The following is a 21,013-nucleotide window of genomic DNA, read 5'->3' on the forward strand; positions in this document are numbered from 1 at the left end:
TATAACCACGTGTGGAGGCACCGTGGGCGCTGTTGGCCCTACGAGAACCGGGTGTGAGGCACTCTGGGCACCGGTGCCCCCCAGCCCGCAGGGAAGGGCTTAGGACCTTCCCCGCTCCTCGAGCTCCGGCTCCGCCCCGGCCCCGCCCCTCGCTTTTCCCGCCGCTTCGCCCCCCGCGCCGCGCCCATTGGTCGGCACCGCCTCCCGGAAGCTCGGGCGCTCGGCTTCCGGTGACCTCTGTGGCAGCTTCCGGTTGCGGCGGGGTCTGCTTCCGGCGCGGCGCCGGGGAGGGGGAGGGGGAGGTGGGACCATCATGAGCACCATGTTCGCCGACACCCTCCTCATCGTCTTCATCTCGGTGTGCACCGCGCTGCTGGCCGAGGGTGAGTGCCGGGGGCGGGGGGCTGCGCGGCCTGCGGTGAGGAGGGTGATGTGCGAGGAGGCGCCGGCAGCGGCCAGGGTGCCCCCCCCCCCCGGCCCGTTCTGGTGGTGCCTCCCCCCCCCCAGCCCGTTCTGGTGGTGCCTCCCCCCCCCCCCCCCCCCCCCCGTTCTGGTGGTGCCTCCCCCCCCCCCAGCCCGTTCTGGTGGTGCCTCCCCCCCCCCCCCCAGCCCGTTCTGGTGGTGCCTTCCCCCCCCCCCCAGCCCGTTTTGGTGGTGCCTTCCCCCCCCAGCCCGTTTTGGTGGTCCCCCCCCCCCCCCCAGCCCGTTTTGGTGGTGCCCCCCAGCCCGTTCTGGTGGTGCCAGCATCGCCCACGGTGCCCCAACACCTGGTTCTGGAGGGTTCAGCATGGCCCATGATGCCCTCACACGCGGTTCTGGAGGAGCCAGTATCGCCCACGGTGCTACCACACCTGGTTCTGGAGGGGTCGGACGTCACCCACGGAGCCCCAACACCCGGTTCTGGTGGGGCCAACATCACCTACAACGCCCCCACACCTGGTTCTGGAGGAGCCAACATCACTCACAATGCTCTCATCCCTGATGGCTGCTTAAGCTGCTGGAAAATGTGTTGAAATAGTTGTGATACAAGAAACATTGAAGGAGTGGCTTTAACTGAGAGGGGGGGAAGTTATAGAGTTAGATATTAGGAAGAAATTCTTCCAAGCGAGGTTGGTGAGGCCCTGGCCCAGGTTGTCCAGAGCAGTTGTGGCTGCCCCATCCCTGGAGGTGTTCAAGGCCAGGTTGAATGGGCCTTGGGCAGCCTGATCTGGTGGGAAGTGTCCCTGCCTATTGCAGGGGGGTGGAACTGGATGGGCTTTAAGAGCCCTTCCAACCCAAATCATTCCATGACTCTGTGATTATAGTACAAAAAGTAGGATGTTTTTATTTAAGCTAAAATAGAGTTAAATTGATCCAAGTAACTGTATTTTTTGAAAGTTAGGCAGAATGTCCCTCTGAGAGCATGAGTTTTTAGAGCATGTTTTTTTAAATATTGTTTTTCCAGATACTGTTACGTCTTGTGTTCGGTACAATCTGTGCTGAACAGATGCGTCTTCATTTGTAATCATCTCTGTTTGCAGTTTCTCCCGATCTCAAAGGCAAGGTCAGACAGGGAGCTGGAGCCAAAGCTCTGAATTAGCAAGAGATTTGGCTGTTTTGAAGTTCATAATACCATTAAAATTAGACTTTGGAAAGTAATAGAATATGCATAAGTTCCCTGGGAAAATTTATACACGTGCCTGTAAGTGGGAAATCCATTCTGTAACAGCTCGTCTCAGTGCACACGATTGATGGAGTTCACTGCCTCGTGTTGCCCAGGCCTGATAAAGGATGCTTGCTTTGTAAAACTCCAGAAGGAGTCTTAGAGAGTTTATTTGTCATAATCTTTGGTACCAAGTGGAGCTATTTAAGGACAGGTTGAATAGATGCCTTTTGAGGTGGTCAAAGGCACGCCTTGTTCCCTCTTCCTGCTACTGGGCTGTATCCCAAAATCCCTTTCATACCAGAACTGCAGGACACCATCTTTGGGCATTCAGGGGCAGGGGGAGTCACAGGTGGAATGCGGTTCTTGCTTTTTAGGAGCCCTGTGGCACTGATTTGGGGTTAGGTGTTGGATGAACTCATTGCCTTTCACAGCACAAAGCTGTGTTGACCTTGGAGGCATCTTCCCAGGTTGTTCAGCCTGGAAAAGAGAAGGCTCTGGGGAGGCCTTAAAGCAGCCTTCCAGCACCTGAAGGGGGCTACAAGAAAGCTGAGGAGGGAACTTTTTAGAAGGGCCTGTAGTGAAAGGATGAGAGGGAATGGCTATAAATTGGGAGGGGGAAAATTTAGACTAGACATTAGGAAGAAATTCTTCATAATGAGGGTGGCGAGGCACTGGCACAGGTTGCCCAGGGAAGCTTTGGCTGCCCCATCCCTGGAGGTGTTCAAGACCAGGTTGGATGGGGTCTTGGACAGCCTGATCCTATGGGAGGGGTCCCTGCCCATGGCAGATGGGTTGGAACTGGATGATCTTTAAGGGCCTTTCCAACCCAAACCATTCTATGATCTGCAGGGTTCCCTTCTCTGCAGCTCGGATCCTTGTGCCTCTGCACAGTCAAAGCAAACCCCAAAAAAGGTCCTAAAGCTTGCGTAGGAGCTGAGACTAAACTGTTCACAAGCCTCATTTCTTTATGGAAAGAGAGGGAAGCACTAGAACAGGCTGTCCAGGGCAGTGATGGAGTTTCCATCCCTGGAGGGATTAAAAAAAAAAAACGTGTGGCTGTGGCATTTGGGGACTTGGTTTAGTAGGCATAGTGATGTTGGGCTGATGATTGGTCTGGCAGCAACTAGAGGTCTTTTCCAGCCTTACTGATGCTATAATTCTGTGACTTGTTTTGATCCTGTTTGAGTGCAAGGAATTGGACTGGAGAATCTCTTGAGGTCTCTTCTACCTAATGTCTCTATTTGCTTTTTCGAATCACGGCACTGCTAATGAGCAGGTCCTGGTAGAAGCAGGAATTATTCACTACTGTGAAATTCAGAACAAAGATGTTTGTTCCCTTAATCAGCTTCTGGTTTTAAGGTGAACAACAGCTGATAAATATGGGTATGAAGGAACTGAATGAGTCCCACAAAACAAGAGCACTCAATGAGGCAGTCGGTAAATTCTAATGGGTTTTATTTCATTAGCACCACTGCTATGTGGAACTTGAGCAGGAGATTTGAAAAACAGGAATGATAAAGATTTCTAGTGATCTCTGGTACCTTTGCCATATTGTTATGTGGTTTTGTAGGCATGACCTGTATTTTTTTGCACATGTATTGTCTAACCTTGTATCTCTGTTATTGCAAGAGGTCTTTTCCTACCTAGTTACATTCAATGTATTTGTTTCAGGTATAACTTGGGTGCTGGTATACCGAACAGACAAATACAAACGATTAAAGGCTGAAGTGGAAAAACAGAGCAAGAAATGTAAGTACTCTTCAGACACTAAAGAATGTGTCTTGCTGCTCCTGTTGTACCCCGCTTTAGCGGATGCCACATTGAACAGAGTCTGGACTCTGAGACATTCCTGCTGCCCCTTCTGCTAAATGAGAGAACTTTCTTCAACTTGTGTTTCGTAGGGGCCTGGGCTTGCAAGGTATGCAAATCCATACTGAGAGGACTGATTTCTGTCCTTAATTCTTGTCTTTTGCTGGAGGAAAGGTTAGTGCGGATTCCAGCTGCTTTGTCTGAATTGCCACCCGAAATAGAGGAGCAGGAGAAAGCAGATCAGCTCCAACGTCTTCTGAACACAAATAGCCAGTGTCCGTATATCTGAGATGCCTGAAATAAGTTCAAATATGCAGTTTCTGCTTTTCAAGGGCAGTAGAGAATTTGGGATCTGTGGTAAGAATAGACTAGGATTGAATAATGAATACCATGAGAGGAGAGCATTTTACAGAAAGAGTAAAAGTGGTGGTTAATGGTGGGGGATGGGTAAAGACTAAGTAGTGATAGAACTGTCTGAGCTGTCAGCTGGTGTAAAAAAAAAATTATACCAGTGCAACTTAGAGACAAATAGAATTGATGAGGAAAAGAAGTCGCAGGTTGCTCCCCTAGAGAGTGGAATGGAGAAACCTGGGAGGGGTTGAAAAAAAGGAATGAGGGAGAGAAGGGAAAAGAGAGCTGAGGGTGAGCAGTCAGAAGATGTGCATTGAGTGTTACGAGGAAAGGTAAATGAGAGAGTCTTGAGCATGGAACGTTCAGTGGACGTATCTGTATCAGAGGCCAAAAAGCAGAGGAGAAATTCAGCTGACCTTTCCAGCTCTGTTGTATGTGCCCTACACAAGCTGCAGCAGTAAGATACGGCACACAACAACTGGGGCCAAACTTCAGCTTGTTTTACCTCAAAAATACTTCACCATCATGTCAGGACTCTTGGTGCATGAGAGAACATTATCAAAGCATGCTCTTTCCAGACTAGCTTATTCTAGCCTTCCTCTGGGCAAAATAAATTGAAGAGCTGAAGTATAGTTATGTTTGTGTCACAGCCCCTGAATTAGGGCTTTTGTCATCACAGCAGTATTGGATGGGGATTGCATCTCTGTCTGCCTCACTTTAATCCCACTCAGCTGACAAAAACATGTAGATTAGAATTAGTCCCAAAAAAGCAAGTTAGAGAAGTAGTTGAAACCCAGCTGAAAACTTAGAGTTAATGTCCTGGTGAATTTGTGCTGTGGAACTCCAAAAGCAGTTAGCAGGACTGACTCTCTGGGGCTTATTGATGGCTGTAACAGTTTAATGCTGTCTGGCTTTATAGCTCTCCTGGTATCTTGGCTGTAGTCTGTGAAGGAAAAGATATGAGGCTCATGCATCTCAGTTTCTAACCTCCTTGTTTGATTTCCCCACCTCCAACAACAAAAAAACTATAAAACCGGATAGGGAGTCACTAAAAATCCAGCTTTGTTATATTTTGGGTGTTTTTTTTCTCCTTCTGTCCTAAGGACAGCTGGCTGACCTAGTGGTTTGTGGACAATTTGCAGAATAGACCGCTTGAGCCACACCTTTCAGCTATTATCTAACACATCTGAAACAGGAAAAAACACATTTGAGATCTTCCAGCTCTCCCATGAGAGTCCTAGCAATCCTTAGGATTTGCAAAAACAATTGGGCCAAGTAGTGTGCCTGTGCAGACCTTGTCCTTTGCAGTCCTTAGTTTCACCTCTTCCCATCCACTCCTTTCTGTTGAGAGGCATGGCATTGTCTGCCGCTGCTGCCGAGGTTACAGTAAGAGTTCTGAGGTAAATACAGTGGTAAATTTGTAAGGCTGAATGCTGTCTCTAGAACTGTGGCTGTGTTGTCATTCGTGTTTTCACAGACGGGCTTGTGAGGCTGCCTGACACTTACTGCTCAAACTGCGAGGGAATCGGGGCTGTGGAGTTCATTTGGGTTGGCACAGAGTTCGGTAGCGCTGTCTGGAGTGAAGCTGGATCAGGAGGAGCCCTCTTGATAGGCCTAGCTGCAATAGCTGGGTCTGAAAAGAGTCAAAGTGTTCTCCAACTGGGTTTAGAGTTTGGGGCCATGTAGACTGGGATTGGGATGGAAAGATCAGGATCCCCCAGCTGGATTTAGCATAAGGATGTTATGGAGAGAGCATTCTGTTGGCGCACTGGGTGGTGATCTGGCACCTTTCTCCAGTGTTCCCTCAGGGCAGAATTCCCTGTTTTTTTCCCACCCCTTATGCCAGCTTGTCCATCAGAGATAAGTTTATTCTTTGGAAAGAAACCAGTTGTGTCTTACTGCATTACTACAGAAGAGATGACGTTTTGATGTCTTGCCTGGGCTAGTGTGGTTCTATTAGCAAATTGTGACTCACTCGCTTATTGCAGGAATTTTGGAAGGCAGCGCTATAAATCCTTGTGTGACTTGGAAGCCTGGCTGTCTTTATTTTACCTGTGCTTTGAAATCAAGGCTAAATATCTGTGCTGAGCGAGTACTTAAATGGGATAAGGGTCCTCGTGCTCAGGTCTCTAAGCTGATTCTATGATCTAACAATAAGCCAAGTCTATTCACTGGTAGAGTAGATACGGTACAGATAGAGTTTAGAAAAAAAAGGACTGTTATCTGCTCTTAGGCCATAGCTATGCTCTATCATCCTCACTTCTTGCTATAGGTCTTAAATGAAAATGTCCCTTACTTCCTGGAGAAGCTGCTTTTGCCGCCAGCAGCAGGGCATTTGCAGATGAGTAACCCATTCACTGTGTTGTGCGTTCTTTGTGCTGGCTTTATGTTAGCCTTTTTGCTGCAGTGGTAGTTGCTTACAGACATTTGGCGAGTGTCTGATTTGGGGGTTTTAGTAACTTTGAGCTTCTGCTCTTACTTTGAAATATTGGAAGAGCTTCAGCACTAATTAATTTAAGAATGGAGAGGCTGTGGCTGACTGCATGGACAGCGTTTCCCCCGAGAACGCCTGCCTGTGAAGAAGGGATGTATGAGAACACAGGCTTTCCTGTATTCTACTTCCCACTGCAGATAACTGGGAGCAGAGCTTGCCACAAAGCTCTTTTCACTACACTTGCTGAATCAAAAGTACTGTCTAGTGCTGACAAATCAGCAAGGGTCATTTGAGCCAAAATTGTCCCCAGACTGCTCAGTTAACAATGTAATGGGCTCTTAATGGAGTTTAAAATTAACCCTGTTCTGATAGCGCATCTAGGGGGTTGATTTTATTATTATTTCTAAGTGTTTGGTGGAGTAAGCCTTGGTGGTTTAAAACTTGCGGATTCTGAGTATGTTCTTAATCACACTTAGCTTTCTTTTGTGACCTTGTTCTCTAAAGACTTAAAATGATTTGTCTGACGTGTGGTTGTATCTCTAGGCAGAAATGATGGAATGTCATTTTTTTCACTTGGCAGTGGAAAAGAAGAAGGAAACGATAACTGAATCAGCAGGCCGACAGCAGAAAAAGAAAATAGGTAAGAGTGGGAGAGCAGTGTGGTATCCCAAGAGTGGGGGCAAGCTGAGAAACGTATGGAAGTACTTATCCCTTTCCTTCCCTTCAAAACTGTTTATTTAAAGTGGCATTAGAGCTGATTCTTGGTCTGTTGACTGGAACATGAACACTTTTGCTTTACTATTACAAGACAGGAGAATTCTACCCACCTGATGGTTTTAGTCAAATGAGGAGAAGGGCAGTGTCACTGAGAGGAGCAGCACTTCTTGCTGAACTGGTTGCCTTTCTCTCTATTTTGAGCTTTTATACAGAATCATGGAATGATTTGATTTGGAAGGGAACTCAAAGCCCATTCAGTTCCAACGCTCCTGCCATGGGCCGGAACGTCTCCCACTGGATCAGGCTGCTCAAAGCCCCATCCAACCTAGCCATGAACACTTTCCAGGATGGGGCATCCACAGCTTCCCTGGGCAACCTATGCCCATGTCTTACCATCCTCATCGTGAAGAATTCCTTCCCAATGTCTAGTCTAAATCTCCGCCCTTCCAATTTAAAGCCATTCTCCCTTGTTCTCTCACTCCATGATCTTGTAAAAAGCCCCTCCTCAGCTTTCCCATAGGCCCTTCAGGTACTGGAAGCAGCTCTAAGGTCTCCCTGGAGCATCCTTTTCTCCAACCTGAACAGTCCCAACTCTCTCAGCCTGTCCTCATAGCAGAGGTGTTCTGGCCCTTGATCATCTTCGTAGCCTCCTCTGCACCCATTCCAGCAGTTCCGTATTCCTCTTATGTCCATGATGGTTATTAACCTCTAGTGTCAAAGTTCTTTTCTGCAGTGCACTGTCAGCTTGCAATAGCTGTCTGATTATCGTTTTGAGGTATTTTGTTGTTTTATTATTAAACACTTCAGAGCTGAAGGTGTTTGCATGTTAACTGTAACTGCACTAACATTCAAGTTTGATCAATTAATTTTGCTCAATTTTAGGTAGTGATTTTTCCATTCTTTTTCATTGTCAATGAATTTAAGTCTTTCTGGGTAAAAGTAACTCTTTAAGTACTAAACAATGCAAGAACAATGTGATAGATGTTTAACAGATGTGAGTTTCAGAAAGTTCTATTACCTGCAGGAGTCTGAAGTCAAGCATGCAGCAAAATTCTGTTAAATTATTACAGAAATCGTGGCAGGAACATTTCTGTGAGCTCCTGGGAGTTGTTTTCCTCATTCCTCTGTAACACCAGGTAGCTGGATTAGTCATTTGATCTGTACAAAGCTGGGGAATAATCATAAACATATCTTCAAACAATTCTTCCTAGGTATAAAACCTGTTATCACTAGACTCCTGAAGGGACAGGAGGCAAAATTCTTCCTCTGGTGCATTTTCAATTCTTAATCTTGAATAATTCATTCATAGGCTGAATACGGCTTGATGGCTGAGGCAACTTTTTAATGTGACGTGCCATTGTTACAGATGGCCGCTTCCGAATGCGCAACGATAACTTTTTTGCAGGGCACCATCCAAGCTGTGCTCCTAGCAGAAGACGTTTCACTTGTGCTTGGGCTAAACTAATAAACAGTAGCATCTGAGGAATTCAGATGCCTCACCAATTTTTTGTATACACTGAAATAATCTTGTTTTGCAAATGAAAAACAAAGTACAAAGGGACTAAGAACAGAACTTAGGAAACGACCACGGATTTTGTTTGCTGCGATGCCGGCTGGCCAAACCTAAGAGACAGACTGGTATTTTTTTATAACTTCAATGTCTCATTTGTTTTCAGGAGAAGCTGAATTCTTAGTGTTTCTGAAAAATCAGTCCCAAAATGTCAGGCTGGGCATCCAGGAAACGACTGACAGCTCTTAGCTGCTTTTGAAATCTCTGATCCCAGTAACATACTGGATGTCAAATCATTCTGCAAGATGTAGCATTGTTGTAATAGAAAATTTACTTGTGCTGGAGTTCCTTTAAATTCTACCATTCCAGAATGGAATGGTAGAAAAAAGAAGAGCTGAGGCTTTGCAGATAAGTGACAGCTGTGGTGCAGACCTGCCTCAGTTGCCATCTGTTTTGCACACAGAATAAGGCCGGAGGTGTGTATATATATTACTTGGTTATATAAGGAATGAATCATGCGTATGCACAACGAGGTAGGGTGAAAGTTGCCTGGGAAGGCTTAATGTAGTGTTTCCCGTTTGTCCAACTTCTTATTTTTAAGTGTAAAAGGAACCAGATTCAGTCACGTTGTGTCTACATCACCTTTCACACTGCTGGAACAGGATACCTTTAACATCACAGTGCAGCACTCTGCCATTTCAGCCTAGGGAGTGCATTTGTTAGCTTAAACTTTGCTCCGACTTTCTGCATCTATGTGCCCCTAGAAGAAAAGACAGTCATGTTGCCAGGAGTCCACATGAGTGCTGTGGCAAAACCAAAACAAAATAACCCAATACTGGCAAATAAGTTCATTGCTCTATCCCTGTATCCTCATTGTTTGTGTTCCAGTGAGCAGAAAAAGAACTTTTTGGACTCCAGGGTGCTGCTTGTTGACCCAGTCCCTTTTCTCTGTTCCTCTACCCAGCTGTACAGCAAAGGACTTTAAAGCTGCTTATGTGTGACTTGGGCAGGAACAGATGATTTATGTAAGGTGGTAGGATACTCAGAGCCAGTATCTATAGAAATCTGATATTTGTAGAAATGGGTGAGAAACAGGTCAAGTATGTTGAGGGATCAGGGCTGTATTCGTTATCCCAATGTAACCTTTACCCGATCTAAATAGATGGTTAGTTATGTAGCAGAGGGAAAAAACAAGTATTTGTGCCAAATGCAATTCCTAAAGTGCTGGCCTCTGGTTGCTGAAGTGTCCCAGAACAAAACTATCCACCTGGGTCAGGAAGCAGGTGTCTGGAAAGTTCCTGCCAGAGTGGATGGTTTGTAGTTAGGAGCAGTTGAAAATCACAGTCGGGATTCTAAGGAGTTGGATGATGGGTAATGCTGAAGGCCAGAGTAGTCCTCCAGTGAGGGACATGGAAAATGCGCTCTCAGCAAACTGGGCATCTTTGGAGTTCGTGGTGATTTAAGGACAGACTAAATTTCCAAAGTAGCATTGTAAAGTATTCTGTGCAAAGCGTAGTCATATACGCATTACTGGAATTGATGTAGAAAATATCTTTCCTCTTTGGAGGATCTTTTAGATGTGACAAGGGTCCAAAATTCATGACTAAGATGAGCAGCCTATTTGCCTTGCTAAGGTGTGGCTGCTGACTCTGCAAGGTTTCAGAGTTCCTTCCGACACCTCCAAAATAAAATCCTTACTTCTGTCATGTATTTATAATGGTGAGCCTGGTGTGTAGCAAGTTGAGACTGCTCTCTTTCAGAAGCATGACATAGAGGCGCTGTCTGTGTTTGCTGGCAGCGTTGTTCACGCTACTGTGTTAGCTGATTGAGTTAGCAAATCTGCCGTTCTGTGCATTTCTTCCCAAAGTGCTGACTGCGTGGTTCCTGCTGCCTCTTCTTTTGTGCCTGCTTTGCCGCACGGTGCTATGGTGGAGAACTAGTTGCCTATGTACTGTTTTTTCACTTTATACTGTCTGGCACAGAGAGCTCGTGTTGGTTTTGGAAGTGTTATTTGTTTGGAGAGACAAGGAGTTTAAGTCTTCCTGGAAATGAAAACACTCTGGTTTCTAGGTTGCTATAACTGATTATAACTCTTGTTGGTTTTTTATCTTCCCAGAAAGACAAGAAGAGAAGCTGAAGAATAACAACAGGGACTTGTCAATGGTAAGAAAACTAATGCCAGGTCCCAGCTGCTGAAGATTTCAACCCACTTTCCAAAAAAAAGACTTTGTTTGTTGGGCAGACATAGTAACTTCTCCTCCTGAAAGGTCCTTCTGGATGATCTCTAATAGCTGCAGATTTTAGTATCAGCCAGAGTTCTTCATCAGTTACTGCCTCATCTCATGCCCAGCCTTGGCTGTTTTCATCTTTGTAAGTCTCCGTGATGTTTTTGAAGTAGAATTAATTTATTTGACTTCCTCTTGGCTTCCATAATGATTCCCTGCTCATTGGTTGTATAGGCTTAAGGGAAAAAAACCCACAACCCGTGGAAGGTAACAGGACAAGTCCTGAGCATCCCCCCCTCCCACCCCCAATGCAGCTCTTCAAATCATTGGTCCACTTTGTGGCCTCCCTTGTACCCAGTTGTTGACCAAACTTCTCTTTGGGAGTTCTCCAGTCACTTTTACAATCCCACAGACCTTCTGGGTCATCTTTTTTCCCTCAAGATTCCACCAATGCTGTCCAAAGCCTGTTCTTAAGGGTGTGAGCCCATAATCCTTCAGTGTAGGCCTGTTTTTTTGATCATCTCTGCCCTTTCTGCTTACAGGTTCGGATGAAATCTATGTTTGCCATTGGCTTCTGCTTCACTGCCTTGATGGGAATGTTTAACTCCATGTAAGCATCAACTTTCTGGTTTTTTCTTAGGTTTTCATAGTGAATATATTCTCCACCTTCCTTATATTGCCTGAAGTGGCAGAGTCCATCTAAGAACCATAACTAATCTGTAGGAAATGGATCAATACTTCACATGAAGATGTGGTTGTTAGGTCACCACGTGCACGTTCTGCGCAGGAAAGAACACTGCATGCTGAATGCAATCAAATTGAAAGAATTGCTCTCAATTAGACACTGCTCTAACAACCTTTCTGCTTGGGAACATCTTGATAAGGGCAAGTTTGGTATATGTTTGGCAAGCAGCTCCAGTCTTCAGCTTCTTTGGCTTTGCTGTGATAGTGTGACCAAACGGTGCTCTCGTAAGCAAAACTGGGTCAGCTCCCTTGCCCTTAGAAATGAGTTGTCATTGCAGAGTTCATTGTTGCCCTACTTAAAGGTGATCAGAGTCAAGATCTAACAGGTCCAGGCATGGGTTCTAATTTTCCTTTGCTTTCAAAATGACCTGGGATAGGCCTAGTTTAATTAAAAAAAAAAAAACAAACACCAAAAACAAAACAAGGACAAAAAAAGCCCTAGCTGCATTGCATGGCTATAGACAGCTTTGTTTCAGATGTGCAAAACTGAAAGACTGCGCTTGACTTTGAAAACTTGATTCAGCCTTGAAATGTGAGCTTCGTATTGGCTGCTAAATCTGACAATAGCATAAATCTGATCAGTATTGCCTCTGGAGGCTGTTTAGTATTGGGCAATATACCTGTCCTGTAAACAGGATTTTATGTTCTTGGGCACCAGAACCTTTGGTCCCTGTGCTGGCAGTCCCCAGGATACAGTCAGTCATTGTTTTACTGCAAATCTGTGGGTGGATAAATAACGAACTGTGGTGGTGGGGGTAACATGATATCACAAATGCCACTATATGGAATCTATTTAGCTTAGTCAGACCTCAGCATCTAGCATTCCATGGAATGCTGTGAAGCTGAGCAGAGAAGCATGGCACTAAAGGACTTTAAAATTTGGGTATGATCTTGAGTCGTTGATGTCTCATTTAACTTCCAGCCCTGATTAGGGTTGAAGGTGCATCCTTGAGTCATATCCAGCAACATAGCGTTTGTGGGGATTTACAGTGCTGCACCTGGGGTGATCAGGTGCTTGCCTAGTTATTTGGATGCAGTGGAAACGCCGCCCCTGCCCCTGAAAAACAGACTAAAAAAACCCACCCTGCTCTGCCTGTTTTCCTAGAGCAGGAAGAGGTGGTTCAGAGTTTGCTGTGACTGAGTCCTGTAACGAGTAACTTCAGGAAGGAATTGATTTTGGTTAAATGCTGGGTGGCTTGTCCTTCCACAGATAGTAACGTGAAAAAACAGTTTATTGGTTTCTTCTCCTGCAAGACCACCAAGTTTATTTGCTTTGTTCCCCTTTTGAGGATTCCTGCCCGCAGAGACCTTGCTATAAGCCACAGAGTTGGCATGAAGATTTTGGGCATATCGTTCCTTTAACAGTCTCTTCCTTTGGGAGGGAACATGAACATGAACAGCAGGAGTATCCAGGGAGCTCACTTATTGTTTGAACTGAAATAGCTTTTTTGCTAATAGCTGAGGCTATTCAATTAAAATGTAAAGACTTGGCTGGTTTGCCTCTGGGGCAAGATAGTTACATTTTTGTTTCTGGTGTCAGCACAAGGTAGTGAGTGTCTTTGTGTGTGAATGAAAGCGTTGGTGGATTTTTCTTGCACTGTTGGAAGCTGATAGAGTGGTTTGATGGATCTCACGTACTGTCATTCTTTTGATGTAGCTTAAAGAGCAGCTGGTTGTCTCGGGAGGAGAATGCTTCGGTTATGAACTTAGGAGGCTCTTAGGCTCCCATAGGGGAGCTGCTACTGCCAGGTCATCCGCAGAGGTGCTGTGAGTGTGTTATGAAAAGGAGGAAAAGCGTGGCTGACACCTGCAGTGACTAACCTCATTTGCTTGCCTTTCGTGTTCTTGAATGAGTTAGTTGCCCTGGGGGACAAGAAGAGGAGCAGGAATTGTGTGGAAGTAACAAGATGTGCTGCCCTTTGAACAAGTTCTATGCAAATGCTGCTGCTCTGTGGCTGGGCACCTCACCTTTGCCAAGTGCCAGTTCAGCCCAAAGGGAGATGACTGTGATGACTGGCTCTCTTCCTTCAAGCATCAGTAGTAAGGGAGCAGCAGGGTGGGCTGTGCTGGAAGGACGTGTTAAGAAGGCTGGTTTAAACCTAAAGAGCAGAATGTTGTGCTGAAGATGAGCAGCTGCATGACTTTTGTGGCTTAAAAGGTATGCTAGGGCAAAGAGGTCTGTAGTGGTGGTGGCCTCGTTTTCTCCTTGGAGAAAAATCAGCTTTTATATTGTTTCTGTTTTCTCTTGTCAGAAACGTTTTAATGCAGTCAGTTCAGTTGTACTCAGAGCTGTGCATTTCAGTATCCCTTCATGATAACTGTGAAAACCTGCTGGAATTAAAAGCAGGTGCCTTGGGATGCTACTGCTGAAATACTTGTCATTCTCACAGCAGGAATAACGTAGAATTTTAAGCCACTGGGGGATGTTACAGGGAGATAAACATCCGTTCCTAGCTCTTTTGCCAAACTGCCTGTGAGAGGTAAACAAAGTTGGCATGTGTTTGAGCTGTAGCTGTGTGAACGCATCTCCACAGGAAGGAACACTCGTTTAGGATCTCTTGAAACAAGAAACACCTGTTAGAAAATCAGCACATGCAGAGAAAACATCCAGATATGCACACGCTGATGAGGCATCGTACGCACTTACTTCAAAAGATTGAGTCGATGGTCTGGGCTGGGAGAAATCTTTGTGAACTGGCCAGAATTCACACTCTGCCTGATGCTCTGGAATGTGGATCTGGAGGAGTTCCAGGAGCAGGACAGGCTGGTTGGAATAGGCGATATCATCCTGCCTCGGCACTGCCTTCGTGTTTAGAGCTAACACAGAGAGGACTGGTATTAAGAAGCATTGTGATAGTGGCTGTCTTATGCATTGTTCTTGTGCTGAGAAGTATAGCTGCTCTAGGAAGGGAACAGATGTCTTTTGTTTATGCTGTGCTTAAAAAACACTTTTGCTTAAAGCAAAGAGTCCATCTTCTTGCAGTGACTGCAGTACAGCAGGGTGATAGCCATGTATCTTCTATTTGAATGTCGACTGTGTTCTGGGAAGCAATCTGCTAAATTTGATTTTTAAATAAAACACACCAGTAAACTGCGAAACACCAACCAAGATTTTATTAACAGCAGTGTGTCCAGCTGATCACTTAAACCACTATGAAACAATTTGGTTCTGACTATGGCAAAGTTGTTATTGAGGGAAACCTGCTTACGGTGTGGGTGATAGGGTGTGCAGGGCTTTGAGAGAGGTGTGTTTAGCCTCATTGGTGTGGTGTATGCAGAGGTGGGCTGGGGAAGTCAGCGTGGCATTTTAGCCTTCCACGTGGTCTTATCTGCTCAGGTGGCCTGTTGAAGATGCTCACTTGTTCTTTCTATACCCAGAGATTCTTTTACTGTCCCCAGCTGTGATCCAGTGCTCTCTTTTCCAGATTTGATGGCCGAGTGGTGGCAAAGCTTCCATTTATCCCCCTCTCGTACATCCAAGGTCTCTCCCACCGTAACCTTCTGGGTGAAGATTACACTGACTGTTCCTTCATTTTCCTCTACATTCTCTGCACGATGTCAATCAGACAGGTGAGTACATTGCTGTGTCTCTTGCATGCCTGGAGCAGGAAAAGCAGCTCTCCACCCATCGGAAGGAGTCTGTTACTGCTGTCTAGTTTTGCATGTATAACTTTTGATTTCTCTGTGGTTTTGGTGTTTGCCTTCATTCTGGTGTCTCATATTTAAATCAATTCTGGATCAGGATCGTAAAACCAGCTACATCCTGGACCAGTGTAGAAGACTCGAGTGGAGACTTGCACCGGGGCGCTAGGACAGAGTTGGCAGAAACTGATTCCCTCCATATACGCCTGTCTGATAACTTTGTGGCTTGCTGTACCAAGAGACTGTCTCCATCAAAAGCTAATCTAAGTACTGCTTCTTAATGATTATGGCTTTTACAGTAATATGAGAAAAGAGAACCATAGCATCATCAGGGGAAACTTTTTTTGGTGGCTTGAGGTTCTTTAAAGGTTCAATCAGTTCATAAGTTTGCTACAAAAGTGAGGAGAGAGTTAAACCTGTTCTTTTGGGTTTGTCCTTCCTGTTTTTACTGACTGCTTGATTTTTTTTTTACAGTCTTAAGAACTTTACCTTTGGTGTCCTGTCCTCCCAGGGTGAGGGACGTGACACAGAAAGGGGGTCTGGCCAAGAGTAAGGCTACACGTGGACATCCAGCAAAGCTGATTAATCCCATCGTTTGAAAAGAGAAGCATCAGTGAGAATAAGGGAAATGCCTGTATATGAAGGTTCACTAGCAGTTTAAGTGGCAGAATGACCAGTGAGGATAAGTGGGCCTTCTCAGTGCATCCCGAAGTCTACTTTGTTCCCCAAATTTTCCCAGAGAGTGCTGAGGATAAGTTAGTGGACCGTGGGGGCTGGATGAATGCTGGCACAACTTAGCTGTGAATTATCTGCTCTTCTGTATTTACATTTCCTTTTTCTTTGATTCGCTTCCTGAATTCTTGCTGCTTTTCTCCTTGACCAACTTGTTGCTTTTCCTCAGAGGATGCCAAGGGGCTTAAAGCAGATCAGCGAAGGGAAGTGGTGCATTATGCTAGCTGCTGTCAGAAGTTTGGATCAGCTTGATGGAGCAGCTTAATAACGGAGTTGCTTTAGTCACAAAGTGTGTGCTAGTGAATTGAATTCTCCATAGCCTTCCATATCGGCTGCTTGTATTGAAATAAATCCACCTGGTCCGATGCGAAAGCAAGTAAAGAATTGTAGAACAATTTATGTGGGAAGGGCCATCATCTGGCCAACGCCTAACTCCAGGCAGGGCCAATTTCAGGGTGCCAAAGGCCAGGGGCTTCCTCATTCTCTTTGCTGCAAGACAAATCTGGTTTCACTTCCCAGTAACTGAAAGAAATGAGACCTTTTTAGCTCTTAGGTTCATCTTCCTGAATTCCTGGGATGCTGTGATCTGACGGTGTTCCTTCAGGCAATCTTGATTGGTGCTGCTCTGTGTTCCTCACCTATTCCATTGGAAATCCCTACTTTCCAAGATTGCAGATTATTATGTTAAACTAAGTAGCACTGTCTGCAAGATTTTTCTGCATCTCTTGGGCTGATCAGGGAACTCATTTGCTGAAAAATCCCCTGTGGATTTTTTTGTCCAAAAATATCGTTCCTATGGTTAGTTCTACTTCTGGGCATTTCCTGATGTTTCTTACTGTGAAATCAACAGGCTGCATGACCTGAGTGGTGGTTCTGGACAGAAATGCTGAGCTGCTTGCGGTGGGTTGGCCTTTCAAGAGAAACTCAAGCCCTTGGCTTGAGAATTCATGCTGATGGCCCTGTGGAGGATAGAAATCACTTTGTTGCTTTGGAGAAGTGTGGGTTTGCTCTGAAGCATTAGATTGCAGTCTTCATAGTGCTGCCTTGTCTACGTGATCGTGGTCACCTATACCTGCAGTTCTCCAGATGTTAGGCAGCTCAATTTCTTCCTCCTTGCTACTTGGAGGGAAGGGCAGTGACTGGCCATATCAATTCGTGTTTAAGCTGGAAACTGAAGCTGTGATTCTTGACATCCTGCTTTTGGCTTTATTGCTATTTAAATAATCTTAGGTGATAACAGCGTTGGGAAGAGGACTTTGAAGGGGTGTGAAAGGCTGAGGAGAGGGGAAGAAGGTAATTAAGGGCTTGAAAAATAGCGCCAAAGATTAGCTTTTGTTGCTTTCAGTGACCTTCGAGGTGAAAGCTTTGTGACTCTTTGTGTTTCTCTGTGTGCAAAAAGGGGGAATCTGGCCAGGTCAACTTCAAACCAGCTGTTTGCCCAAGGGAGGAGAACTGATGTGGGAGTTCATGTGTGGCTTGGTGCTGCTAACATGAGAGAGAGAAAGGAGTAGAGAAGTACCAAAAACTCAGGCATCAGGTTGGGAACAGACTAAGGAGACCATACATCCCTCAGCCTTCCTTTAAATCTTGGAGCTGCCTTTGAGGGGATCAAAGGCAGGGAAGAGAGATATCCCTGCGGAGCTCAACACTAGAGGAACTCATGTGTGTGTGTGAAAAAAGTGACCTGGAGGGAAATGCAGGGGAGTACGTGAGGGTGGGGAGAGTGACTGGACAGCAATTAAACTCGCATTAGAGGGATAGGCAGTAGAAGCATCAGGCGGTCTCTTCACGTGGTCCTCAGGCATGTGGAGGTGATAAACTCTTCAAACACTGACTAGGAAACTTGCTGCCTGTGACCTGGCCGGCATCTCCCAAAATAGTCACCTCGCAGTGAGTAACTTCCCTTGCGCTGTTCCCAGCTTTCCCTGGCACGTAAATCCTGTCCCTGGTTCCTCCTGCCTTCCTGTTTGGAGAGAGGAGGGTTGCTGGGAGAGGCCTTCCAAGGGTCCTTGAGCTGTTGGGCTTCAGCTGGGAAAGTCCGCTGCCGGACTGGGCGGGAGGCGTAATGTCAGGGTTACATCCTCTGTCCCTGCTCCTGTTTCTCAGCTCCCAGCCTTCACCTGTGCTCTTTGTGAAGAAGAATATGCTGCTCTTCCTCAAGCATTTGCTGATCTTAATTTCCTTTTTCCACACGCCTGAATTGTAGATTAGGCTGCTGTTTTTTTCTAAAATGTGTTCCCAGTGGGAATGGGAGCCAGCAATTATCCCTACTGCAGGCGTGCACTTTCCCACATGACCTGATCTTGGAGCAGCAAGCCACTCGATGCTGTTGTCTTTGAGGCTCTTTCTGGATTTGAAAACAGAAGCAGAAGCAGCTCCTGTCCTTCCTGCAGTCATCTGAGGAAAGTTCAGAAGAGCTCAGATAAGGAATTTGAATCCTTAGGTCTTACAGTCCTCCCTCCCTGCTCCTGAAGGTGGTGGTTTTGTTTGTGTTGGAAGTAAACTCTACAGACTTCCCTGGGCAGTTAGGCAGAGAGGACAGGTTTCTGTTGGACTTTGCCACAGCCCTAGTGTTTCCAGTTATGTTGACTTCAGGACTGCTGTCCAGCAAAATGTGCTTTTATGGCTTGTGCAGGAGGCCAGCTGCCTCCCGCAGCGAGGATGGGAGCACTGTGAAAGGATGATGCGAGGAGTGACTGTAGTCTGGAATCCACATACGGACAAGCTGTCATCTCTCTTCCTCATGAACTGTTGGAGCAGGTGGAGTAAACTTTAGCATTACAGTTCTCCTCCCTTTACAAAGGAAAAGGGAGGAGGCAGTGCATGCTTCCTTGGTTCCAGAGGCTAGGATCTCTGCTCCACCGGCCGGTACAAAGCTGGCAGGGTCCTGGTCCTGTCTGTTGCTGACTCTGCAGCACCCTCTGCTGTTGCTCAATCTGTCCCTTAGCTGCTTTTGTTTTCTCCTTTCTGTCCGTCTGTTGACTAAGAAAGCTCAGAGAAGAGGAACAACAGGAGTCTTCAAGAGTGAAATGTTCTCCTATGTATTCAGTTGCTTAATATCAACCAGTGGCTGATTTATGTAAGCCATGAACTAAACCTGATGTAATTTCTTTCCAAGTGTTCCCATCCTTTGCCTTCATGCTTGTGTGTGGGCTGAAACCTTCCTTTCCATAGTCTCCACCTGGAATGATTCCTGATTTTTTTCAGTTCTTAAATTTAGCTACTGTGGAATTATGAAACTCTGTCTGTCTTTTGCTTTTTTGTCGTTTGTTCTCCTTCCATGATCAAAATGTTCAAGAACTCAATGACCTTGCAATCTGACCTATCCTGACAGTTAATTTGGAGAGGACACTGGTTTGAAGTGAATCCTCCTTCCTCCTTTTGTTGTTTTGATAGCCAGGACTCAGCTGGTGACATGAGGACACAGTTATTTTCTTCTTTTCCTTGCATCAGATGTTCCTGTTTTGCCAGCGCTGTATGAGCAGCATCTCGAGCTGCGATTATTTACAGTGGAGGATGAAACAAAGAACTGGGAGCTCTTTAGTTGCACTGTTGCAAAATTTAAAAGGAATTTCACAAAAATCAAGAAAACCATCAAGTTTAAGTATTCTGTGAACTTTTAGCTCATACCTGGCTCTGCTGCTTAATTCTTCCCTTGTTTTTTGTTTTCCTCTGAAATGCCCTGCTCAGATGCAGATGAGATCATCTCGATAATCAGTTTTTGAGTTTTGCTACGTATGTCCTGTTACACTGTGTGTCTCCACCGAATCATTGTTCTCTCTGCATCACTAGCATTCGTGTTAATTCTGTGCCTAAGCTCCTGACTTGAACTTGGCACCCACTCTGGTTGCCATGTTGCTGACCCAGATTCCGGCTGCATTAGGAGAGAGCCTTCCTCGCCAGCTTGCAGACCCTCAGGCTCCGATGGCAGCCATCAACAGGAGTTTCTGGAACTCGTGAAAACCGAGGGCTGCTTTGGTTCTGCCTCTGAGCAGCTGTTAGGAGCCTGCTCTTGGGTGTGCCCTGCAGTTAAATTGCAAAGATAACTATTATAGATTGATTTTAAACCAACTGGTGTGCAAAGGCGTTAAAGAGGTACCTGCCCAGCTGGCTGTGTGGTCATAGCTGGAGATGGAAAAGAACCCTCAACCAAAATGTGGGTTTCATGATCAGAAGGCTTTTGTTGAGGTGGGGGAGAGTGGCCCAGCTCCAATTGTAGCCATCGTGGGTGGTTGTCTGGCTCTGTACTAAGCATTTTTGATGGGTGTGGATAGAGGTCCAACATAGCCAGGCTGGTACAGCTATGTAGGTGAGAATCTTAATCTGTTGAAACTAGTGGGAAGGTTGTACTTGTAAGCAGAGTTGGGATTTCTTCCTCTTCTGGCATCTCCCTCGTTACAATCTAACATCATCCTGCTCTTCTGTTCTTGTTTTTTGTAGAACATCCAGAAGATGCTTGGACTTGCTCCTTCCCGGGCTGCCACCAAGCAAGCAGGGGGCTTCCTTGGCCCACCACCTCAGGCAGGGAAGTTCTCCTGAAGCACAGTTACAGCCTTCATAGAAGATCTGACCAGTGCACAAGACTGCCTTAGGGAGACACCAAGATGAAATCCAAGGCTTCACGTGCCCCAAACCAGCCTATGCAGTATTGGCTACAATCTTCCAATTGGAATATTCTGCCAGCGGTTGTTTGCTCACCACACCAAGAAAGTTCTCAGAAGATAACTTGACCTTTTGTTTCTGATGTTTCTGAGAAATAAATGGCATGGGCATGTTGGTTTAGATGTCTCTTAATTGTGCTGTAGGACAAGTAGAAATACCTTGGTGTAGCGCAGTAGTCTACAGTATGAAAATCAACTTGAATAGTGAGAGTAAAGTCTGAGAAGTAGATAACTTGGAAAATTCGGTGCACTCGTGCTGTGAAATGGCTCTTGTCTTAAACACGCTGGCTGTACTCGCGCGTAGCAGGGGGCTGAGCAGGTAGGTGTGTATGTGTTTCTCCCCTTGCAAAACTTAAAGTGTGGAGGGCGAGGTTTTTTGTTGACTCAGGGGTCTGCAGGCACCAGAACGTGTCCCTCTGCCAGGCTGCCACAGGAGCTTGGAAGTGTTTCTGGATGCTTTACTCCCTGCGGACAGGGACTTGGGGTGCTGATTGATGAGAAGCTCGACATGAGCTGGCAATGCATTCTCACAGCCCAGAAGGT

At 45.8% G+C, this 21,013-nt stretch overlaps 1 protein-coding gene across 2 annotated transcripts; it reads left to right on the forward strand.

Moving 5' to 3' along the window:
• The first annotated feature begins 229 nt into the window (after positions 1-229).
• TMCO1 (transmembrane and coiled-coil domains 1) lies at positions 230-20,602 on the forward strand. 2 transcript variants are annotated; one of them, XM_054073422.1, is made up of 7 exons: positions 230-383; positions 3,317-3,394; positions 6,820-6,879; positions 10,583-10,629; positions 11,234-11,301; positions 14,861-15,005; positions 20,250-20,598. In XM_054073422.1, exons 1-7 carry the CDS (start codon positions 314-316, stop codon positions 20,346-20,348), a joined length of 567 nt encoding a protein of 188 aa, XP_053929397.1. In that variant the 5' UTR covers positions 230-313; the 3' UTR covers positions 20,349-20,598. The 2 variants fall into 2 exon arrangements, with proteins under 2 accessions (XP_053929397.1, XP_053929396.1); XM_054073421.1 differs by lacking the exons at positions 230-383; positions 3,317-3,394 and adding an exon at positions 3,410-3,563 and having other exon boundaries at positions 6,783-6,879; positions 20,250-20,602.
• The last annotated feature ends 411 nt before the right edge of the window (positions 20,603-21,013 follow it).

Source organism: Cuculus canorus, chromosome 8, assembly GCF_017976375.1.
Source record: "Cuculus canorus isolate bCucCan1 chromosome 8, bCucCan1.pri, whole genome shotgun sequence".
NCBI classification, from domain to species: Eukaryota; Metazoa; Chordata; class Aves; order Cuculiformes; family Cuculidae; genus Cuculus; species Cuculus canorus.

Bases quoted from the DNA above. Each gene is read 5' to 3' on its own strand.
- TMCO1 (XM_054073421.1), top strand. From the start codon at position 3,420: ATGTGTCTTGCTGCTCCTGTTGTACCCCGCTTTAGCGGATGCCACATT. The intron at 3,564-6,782 runs GTATGCAAATCC...TTGTATCTCTAG, and splicing joins TAGGGGCCTGGGCTTGCAAG to GCAGAAATGATGGAATGTCA. The intron at 11,302-14,860 runs GTAAGCATCAAC...TCTCTTTTCCAG, and splicing joins ATGGGAATGTTTAACTCCAT to ATTTGATGGCCGAGTGGTGG.